Source organism: Ursus americanus, chromosome 34 (genome assembly GCF_024610735.1).
Source record: "Ursus americanus isolate L20-20 chromosome 34, mUrsAme1.1.p, whole genome shotgun sequence".
Taxonomy (NCBI): Eukaryota; Metazoa; Chordata; class Mammalia; order Carnivora; family Ursidae; genus Ursus; species Ursus americanus.
This window is the reverse complement of record NC_142160.1, coordinates 5,217,529-5,227,206: the sequence shown is the minus strand read 5'-3', so window position 1 is coordinate 5,227,206 and position 9,678 is coordinate 5,217,529. Positions and strand designations below refer to the sequence as shown.

The 9,678-nt window shown below is 40.0% G+C and overlaps 1 protein-coding gene across 1 annotated transcript in view; it reads right to left on the bottom strand.

The window, feature by feature from the left end:
• LOC123776407 (uncharacterized) overlaps positions 1-9,678 on the bottom strand; it is a 54,170-nt gene that overhangs the window by 22,082 nt on the left and 22,410 nt on the right. Inside the window, 1 exon segment of the mRNA XM_087858884.1 lies at positions 1-7,326. Coding sequence (XP_087715010.1) covers positions 1-1,341 — 1,341 coding nt within the window. The 5' untranslated portion in view covers positions 1,342-7,326.

Sequence of the window (9,678 nt, the reverse complement as noted above, 5' to 3'; positions counted from 1 at the left end):
GAGTTTTTCCCTTTTATGAGTTTCCTGATGTCCTCTGAGGACTGACTGAGAGGTGAAGGCTCTGCCACACTCATTACATTCATAGGGTTCTTCTCCTGTGTGAGTTCTCTGGTGTAATCTTAAGCCAGACTTCTTGCTAAAAGCTTTCCCACATTCATTACACTCATAGGGTTTCTCTCCTGTGTGAACCCTTTGATGTACTCTTAGGCCTGACTTTGTGGTGAAAGCCTTCGCACACTCATTACATTCATACGGCTTCTCCCCTGTGTGAGTTCTCTGGTGATTTTCTAGGCTTGACTTCTGAATGAAAGCCTTCCCACACTCGTTACATTCGTATGGTTTCTCCCCTGTGTGAATTCTCCGGTGTATTTCTAGGCTTGACTTCTGTTTGAAGGCTTTTCCACACTCGTAACATTCATAGGGCTTCTCCCCTGTGTGAGTTCTCTGGTGTTTTCCTAGGTTTGCCTTCTGATTGAAAGCCTTCCCACACTCTTTACATTCGTATGGTTTCTCCCCTGTGTGAGTTCTTTGGTGCGTTCCTAGGCTTGACTTCTGGTTGAAGGCTTTTCCACATTCCTTACATTCATAGGACTTCTCCCTTGTGTGAATTGTCTGGTGTTTTCTGAGGGTTGAGTTCTGGGCAAAGGTTTTCCCACATTCATTACATTCATAAGGCTTCTCCCCTGTGTGAATGATCTGATGTGTTTTGAGAGCTGACTGCTGGACAAAAGTTTTTCCACATTCACTACATTCATAGGGTCTCTCCCCTGTATGAGTTCTCTGATGTACTCTCAGGCCTAACTTGCGGCTGAAAGTTTTCCCACATTCAACACACTCATAAGGTCTCTCCCCTGTGTGAGTTTTCTCATGTTTCCGTAGGCCTGACTTGTGGCTGAAATCCTTCCCACATTCGTTACATTTGTAAGGTTTCTCCCCCGTGTGAACTCTCTGGTGTGTAAGGAGGTACGATTTCTTATGGAAGGATTTTCCGCATTCACTACACTCAAACCTTATGTGAGTCCTCTGACATACACTGCGGGCTGATTGGTGGCGGAGCGTTCCCCTGCACATATTATGATCACAGAATTTCTCTGTTGTGTGAGTTAAATTATGGCTGAAGTTTTGTCCACATTCAAAGGGCATCACGTCCGTGTGATTTACTCTTAAGTGTGACTCCTGGCTGAACCTTTCCTCTCCTGTGTCAGTTCTCTGAAAATGAGTAAATAAAACTTGCCACAAATGTCTGTCTTGGATTTCTTGGCTCTTCTCTAAGAGGTTATCATGTTGGCAATCTTCTAAAAATGAGAAAATTAAAAACACCTTATGAATCTTAAGACACATTTCTTATGGGAAGGAGCCCATATATGTATAGTCTGTTACATATTTGACTCTTTGGTTTTAGTAATGTCATACAAGATTGATTAATTTGTAGGCTATATCCCCTATATTGCTTTCATTTGGAAAGAAATTGCTGGAGTGGGAAAAAAAGAAAACCAACTGGCAACGAATACATACATTCATATGATATTTAAAAAACGTGATTTTCAAAATTACATAGAAAGGAAGTACAAGAAAGGTACAATGATAAGTTTGGGAACTGGAAACATCTGAGAATAAGATAAATTCAACAAAGATTATGGGCAGTAAGTATGGACAGGACTAGCAGTGGGTAAGGCTTTCAAGGTATACATAAGAGAGAGGGGCACGATCAGGGATGAATATCCAGGTCTATGTTCTTACAGGTAACCTGCCAAATACAGGTTACAGGGCAGGAAACTCATTAGTCTCCATGTTTCTATTAGAAGCTTCCTTCCCCCCCCCCCCAAGTTTACACATCAACACCAAAATACATTTATAATAGCACAATTTCCTTCCACTTGAAAAAACAGGCCGATACTTCAAACTCAAACTCTCCTAGTTGTTATTCACAGGAAAAGAAATGCACTAATGAGAAGAGCCTACTCTCAGCCTTGGCTGAGTTCTCTGCTCTACACTGGCTCTGGGGCCTTGGTATATTGTATCAGGGTTGTTCAATAACAATACTGTCCTGACCGTCACGCTGTAAGTGTCCTGTCTGCTTACTCTCTTGCAACAAATCCATCCCCAAGTAATCCGTAAGTCAGCATTCCATCTACGGGTCAACATATAGCTTCTACTGGCTTCTAGAACCGTAAGGACTTTGTTTCATCCTGCTTCTAGAAACTTTAGATATTCTTTATATTCATTTAACATAAAAGCCTTTACTTTTATCTTTGGTATGCCTGACTGCTATTACGCAGGTGCTACCCACATTCCAGCACCAATTTCAGGCCTATACTGGAAATTTAACATGGTCCCTAAAACCACTGCCCCAGGTTCCATCGGACAACAGTCAGGAGACATTCTGGAAAACAATGTTTTACGCCAATTCAGGAACATTAGCTGTTCAAGCTAGCGTCAGAGAAGTCCGCCGTATTTTTGGGGTGTAGTCTGACTAGACTATTTGACACCCCTTAAGTGAGTCATTCCAAAAAAATCTTGCCCCACATTATTTCTCTAAGTTACCACGCATTCCTTTTCTAGCTCAAACTCTACATAATCTTCAGGGCAAGCCTATTTCCTGAAGTTAAAAAAAAAAAAAATGCCTTCTTATATCTATGAATTTAAGCACCATTTACTTTAAATCTGAAAGCAATTAAGCCTATTCCATTCATGTGAACAATGGATACATGAAGAGCAGTTACATATATGGGGACACAATTCTTTCAAGTAAATTACTACCATTGCAATCACAGTGCAGCTTAAAGTTGATGACATCACATCTGTTTTCTCTTTCCTAGCCAGATCTAAAATAATATTTTACCTTTTAACTGATGGTATTTTAAATGCTATGAAATACATTTTGCACAGCTTTGCTTTCCTTTACCCAAAACAGAACACTGATTCTCTGATTTTCCTTGCACCCCTTCAGGATACAGAGAAGGGTCCTTGATACAGTGTGCCTGGGGCTACCTAGACTGTGACACATTAGCTCAGACGTACTGCCAATGTGTATCGGTTAGCTCACAAGTCACAGAAATCGGACTACGGCATTTGCATTCAATATGGAATACCTTTCCCCTAAAAAGCTATAGTGTCAATCACAATGTAATTATAAAATATCATATATTACATTCCAGACTAGAAAGAGTAAGAAAGAATATTCTTCTTGCTAGAACCACATACATACACACACACATACATGACACATTTACATTTAGTTTTTACTGTGCCCAACTACCATTAATATATTTTCCTTTATGTAGATTTTTGGAATGTGCTTCTTCATGCCACGTTTCTTAGACCCACCCACATTACACATTGCAGCTATCTAATGGTCCACTGTTTGAAAATATCTCTAAGTTTTTTCATAAATAAATATGGAAGTTATTTCTAGGTTTGTACTTTTAAAAGTCTTGATGCCATGGAAAGTCTGATTCATGTCTTCTGTGGAACATATTCAAGTCTTTCTGGAGAATAAACCTGGAATGGACAGCTGTCCTAGGGAATACGCATGCTCAATTTTATGAATACGCTCCAACTTTTCCCAGTAATTGTGCCAATTTACACCACTGCCTGCCTTGTGGACATTTATCTTGCATTATCTCTTAATTATTCTTGGTACTAATGGAATGAGTTCAAAATCATTGTACTGTGGTCTGAATTTGCATTCCTGAAATTGCCAGTAATGTTATGTATTTTTCATGTTTATTAGTCATTTTTACACCCTGTTTGTCCTTTCTTTCTAACGAACTGTTTGACTTTATATTCGCAATTCTTAGAAGTTTAATAACGTAAGCCTATCTGAATGCCAAATTACATACCAGGAGATGAGCCAGGGTAAAAACTCTCCCTTCTCAGAAAGCATATGCTCCAGTGGAAACAGGCAGACAGTACACAAAACGGAATACATACCCGATATAAGGTGTGTTAGATATTGAGTGCTTTGAAGGAAAAAAGCGGGAGAAATGGACTGCCTGAGTTCATCACAGACACGGGCAGCCATACCAAAGAGATACATAAGATCTGGATTCCTTATTTATTGAAGCAAACCCTCTGTGACGGATATTTACTTGTAGCAAGTATTACCTCCCATTGTTTATCTTGTAACCCGTCAAACTCTCTGAAACCATAAAATTCTTCTGTGCGGTTTAAAATATGACACAGAATGAACACTTTGGAGTCACCACCCCTATCCAAGAGCAGAGCAGGACCAGATCAGGGAAGACCCATGTATTGTTTCTGGAGCAAGACGTTCTTCATGCTTACGCATCGCATCACTCATAAAATTCATAGCAATACCTTCCTTACTTTTCTTTAGAGTTTACAGACTGTGCATACATCCCTGAAAATACACAATTTTACCAGCTGCTTTATAAAAACCGAATCCTACAGCTTGCTATAATCATTTTTGTTTTGCTCTTTTGTTCAATATTGTGTGCAAGATGCCTCCATGGTTTTGCTGTAGTTTATAAGTTAGTATACTATCTCTGATGTGTAACACTCCGCCAAATAAATGTAATTACTTCTGAGCTCATCTGCTGATGGGTGTTTGGCTTGTTTACACTTACCCTATGATGCCCACCATTTTCAAAAGCAATGGCACTAGTTTGCATTTTCATAACCAATGGATGCGGGTCCCGAATGCCCCCCACCCCCCGATGCAGTCAGAGTTCTTATTCTCTGCCAATTTCATAAATGCAGAGTGGCAGTATGATACCGTTTTCATATTTCTCTCAAAACTAATCAGATTAAACACTTCTTCCCATGTTTGCTGGGTAACTAGATTTCCTTTTTGGGGAAGGTTCTTTAAATTAAGCTTTTGCCCAATTTTTCACTAAGCTACTTGCCTTTTTCCTCAGACTTGCAGAAGCGCTTTATAGACTGTAGGTCCTAGTTTTATCTTGCTTACATGCACTGCAAATAGATTCTGCTATTCTGTGCCCTGTCTTCTCATCGTTTTTATATCACCCTTTAACACCTAGAAATTGTGAATTTTAATGCAAACAAATTTTTCCTACGTGGCTAAGTGTTTTTTGGTCTTACTTTATCCCCACCCACAGTCATAAAGATTTTCTCCTATATGATTTTCTAAAATATTTCGTTTCACGTTATACAATTCCACCCCAATTTGATTTCTGCTGTATGTGTAAAGTAGGCGTACAAAAAGTCAAGCGTCTAACACGTGTTTATTCCTGGGCTATTATATTTCAATGATTTGTTTAACGATAGTTACATGAGTACAATTAATTGTATCGACAAGAGTGTCATTCAATACCATGCAGAGGAAGTCCCAGAACATTGTTTTTCGAAGATGTTTTAAATTATTACTGGGCCTTTGTTATTTCCATATAAATTTTATTTTTACTTACATAGGTATGTATTTAATTTCTATATAAATTTTAGAATCAGCTTGCCAAGTTTTACAAAAACAAACAGAAATCAAACGAGATCACTTGGTATTATACTGCATCTTTACATACACTAAGAGTATTACTAAGAGCTTTAAAATTGTCTACCCAATCTGTGAACACGGAGCGTCTCTCTAATTAAAGTCTATTCAGTACCTCTCAGTTTTCTCAAGTTTCTGTCTACCTGTCTTACTCATATTTCTAAATGTTCACCCTAGTCTATTGTTAGGTACGTCTGCGGAGTGATTTCTTAGGAAGGACTGTCTGAGAAACACCTTTTGGCTAGTTATTATTTACACCACTGTAGTTTTCCAACTCATTGGTTTCTACTTTTATCTTTATTAAATTATTTCTTCTGCTTTGCTTAGTCTTTTTTTTTTTTTTTAAAGATTTTATTTGAGAGAGAGAGAGAGAGAGCGAGCGAGCATGGGGGGGGGGGGTCAGAGGGAGAAGCAAACTCCCCGCTGAGCAGGGAGCCTGATGCGGGACTTGATCTCAGATCATGACCTGTGCCAAAGGCAGTGACTTAAGCAACTGAGCCACCTGGGCACCCTGCTTAGTCTTTTTGAAACTTTGTTTTTTAAAATAAGTATGCTAGAATACAATGTTCCCGTAAGCAGGCCTCTACCTAAAGCCCAGAGGCTCTGATGCCATGCTTCCCATTCTTACAGTTTTCTGCATATACTGCAATTTCGGATCTCATGCCAGCAGGTTCTTAACTCCCAGAAAGAGGTTTCAATTTCCTTACATTGTTTGCAGTTTCTAGTTTTGTTGAACTTTGGTTTTTCTATCGCTTTGAAATTTACTGATGCTTCCTTTTTATCTAAAGTTCTTTCATATTTTTTGACTCTTCCACTGGCGGTGGGGGGAGGGAGGAGCAGAGGGAGAGGCAGACCCCCCCTCACTGAGCAGGGAGCCCAACACGGGGCTCGATCCCAGGACCCTGGGATCATGACCTGAGCCGAAGGCAGATGCTTAACTGACTGAGCCAGCCAGGCGGCCTTCGTTTCATGGTTTATAACCTGAATTCAATCTTGACCAAAATTAAGATAAATAATCCCAGCACAGGCTTTTTGTTTTGGCAAAGCACTTTACCATTTTTTAATATCAAACTTTCCAAATTATCCTTCAGGTCTACCTCTGATAAAATCTGATAATATATTTTCACGATAGTTGGCTTTAGCCCATTTTCATTACTTGCTACGGCAGCAGGTTTCTCTTACTTCACGTCATACAGTGTGCTTAACGAAGGCTTTATAAAAGAACACATTCGGTAATAGGCATGTTTGTTTTATTAAGTGAATTTTTCTTCTACTAATTATGAAGGGTGTATTCTGCCCCTCATGGTTACCTTTATAATCTTATGTAATTCCTTAGTCATCTACCTATTAAGACAGTATCTAGTAATTCCCTAATATATAATCAATAATAACATTAGTTTCTTCTCTCTCTTCCCATTCATTAACCTCCAGACTTATGTGCTTTCGTTTCTTAGTTTTTATTTATTTTTATTATTATTTTCACTGTTCAGTATAGCTCTATTACTTGATTTATCTATTTTAAATTATATACACTCAGGCTCCCAGCTTTTAAAGATGAGAAAACGATCAAGATTGCACCCATCCCTTGTGTTAGACCTTCCCCTTCCATACACTACTGGACAGGATATAGTCTTCCTCAACATCCACGTGGATGGGGCTCTATAAGAGAGTGCTGAAATTATTTCATAGTAGACACCTCTAACTGACCACTCTGGATCTAATTTACCCTGAATACTTTCTTCCAGTACTTAATAACTCACCTGAGGAGTTCCTGGTTAGAAATTCTTTCTCTAACAAGCATGGATCTTCTGCTTGCTCCAACCTTAAGATCACTTCTGGTTTTGTATAGCAATACCCTGTAAATGGGAAATAATTTAAGACTTGGGCCTGTTACCTGGGCTTCTGTGATTCTGAACATGAAAGAAGACACATTTTCAGGGATGGCACAACGAAGATGCTCATTTGAGCCTTTCTTTGCAGAGCTGACAGCAACTTTTTTTTCCTGATGCTCAAACGTATTAACCTCCTTGAGCTAAATCGTAAGCGTACATAACCCCGAACTCAATAGGGATCTACATGCATAAGGCTTTACAAAGGGACTGCACGGGCTTTCCACTTCATGCCTGATGGAGCAGCAGATGACAGGCACTGCAGGACAAGCCACAATGCAGTACCAGAGCAGAACCCAGAGGTCTCAGTAAGTCGAGGAGATAGAACCAGAAAATCAGAGGCCAAGCCTAACTACATCTGTGGTGTAAAACACTGGAGACAGAGACCCAGCAGCATCTGCAGGAGGGTCGCCTGGAGTCGCTGAAGAAAAGAAACCATTTGAAACAGGCCAGAGTATTCTATTCTTAACAAAGTGTGCTCTCAAAAGGAATTGTTGAACCAGAGCCCAACCTGTAAAGGGTTTATCAGAGTCTAGCTAAACTGGGGGAAAGGGAACACTCGACTCCAGTTCTCTCTCCTATTCCACATGGGGGAATAGGTTTCCATGAGCCACTGAGCCAGGCCGCAAGCTCTGCGAGGACGTCGCTCTATGCCACTCTTCATCTCACTATGGATTCATATCCTTTAATAAAGTGGTAAACCTACATGCTTCCCTGCGTCCCGTGAGCTGCTGTAGCAAATTAATCAAACCTAAGGAGGTCGTCTTTGGAACCTCCAATCTGTAGCTGGTTGGTCAGAAGCATAGGTAACAGCCTGGTGCTTGTGACTGGCACGTGAAGTGAGGGGGTGGCGGCAGTCTGCTAGGACTGAACCCTTAACCTCTGGAATCCAAAGCTATCTCCAGGCAGACAGTGTCTAAATTGAGTTAAATTTCCAGACACCCTGTGGATGTCAGAAAACTGCTTGGTATTGTGTGGGAGGGAACTCCCCACATTGGAACTGGGCCCACAAACCCTAAAAGAGGTCCCTCTAGCCATCCTACCCACCTTAGCTAGCTCTTTACACATCTTTTCTTTTCTTTTTTTTAAAGATTTTATTTATTTTTCAGAGAGCGAGTGATCAAGTGTATGCACACACAAGCAGTGGGAGGGGCAGAGGCAGAGGGAGAAGCAGACTCCCCTGAGCAGGGAGCCCAATGTGGGACTCAATCCCAGGACCCTGAGATCATGACCTGAGCCGAAGGCAGACACTCAACCGACTTAGCCACCCAGGCACCCTGCTCTTTATACATCTTAAAAAATTTAAAAGCACTAGTGAAGTTCAGGGTCTAGGGACAGAGGTCCACCAAAAGACTGATCTAATTATAGGACTCCGAACATTTCTCTTGCCCTACACCTTCCCATTAAATTACTAAAGACCTGTCACTGCAGATCTTTTCATCCAGCACATCACATCCACCTTATAACAAAAAATTGCAAGACATGCCAAAAGGCAAGAAATGCAGTCTGAAAGGATGGAACAAACACCAGATTCAGAGTTAGATATGGTAAGAATGCTGGAATTATCAGACCAGGATTTTTTTTTTTTAAACTATGATCAATATGCTATAGGCTTTTTAAGAACACTAGATAATACACAAGAACAAATGGGTAATGTAAGTGAAGAGTTAGAAAGTCTAACAAAAAAGCAAAAAAAAAATGCTAGAGATTAAAAAAAAAACACACCATGAACAAATGAAGAATGCTTTTGATGAGCACATTAGCAGACTACACATGGCTGAGGGAATCCTGCGCTTGAGAATCTGACACTGAAATTTTCAAAACTGAAAAACAAAGAGAAAAAGACTGAAAAAAAAAAAAAAAAACCCAGAATATCCAAGAATGGTGGGGCAACTACAAAAATGTAACATAGGTGTCAAAGGGATACTAGAAAGAGGAGAAAGAGAGAGGGGAACACTCAAAGCAATATTTGAAGCAATAATGAGAATTTCCTTCAAATTGATGTCAGACACAAAACCATAAATCTGGGAAGCACAGAGAACACCAAGTACAGTAAATGCAAAAAACAAAACTACACTTAGGAATAGTGTATTCAAACTTCAGAATATCAAAAGTCAAGAAAAAACTTTTTCAAAGATTTATTTGAGGGGGGGAAGAGACAGGGAAGAAGAGAGAGAAACTCAAGCAGACTCCATGCCCAGTGTGAAGCCTGACACAGGGCTTGATCTCACAACCCTTAGATCAGACCTGAGCCAAAACCAAGAGTTGGATGCTTAACCAACTATGCCACCCAGGCACCCCAAGAAAAAATCTTGAAAG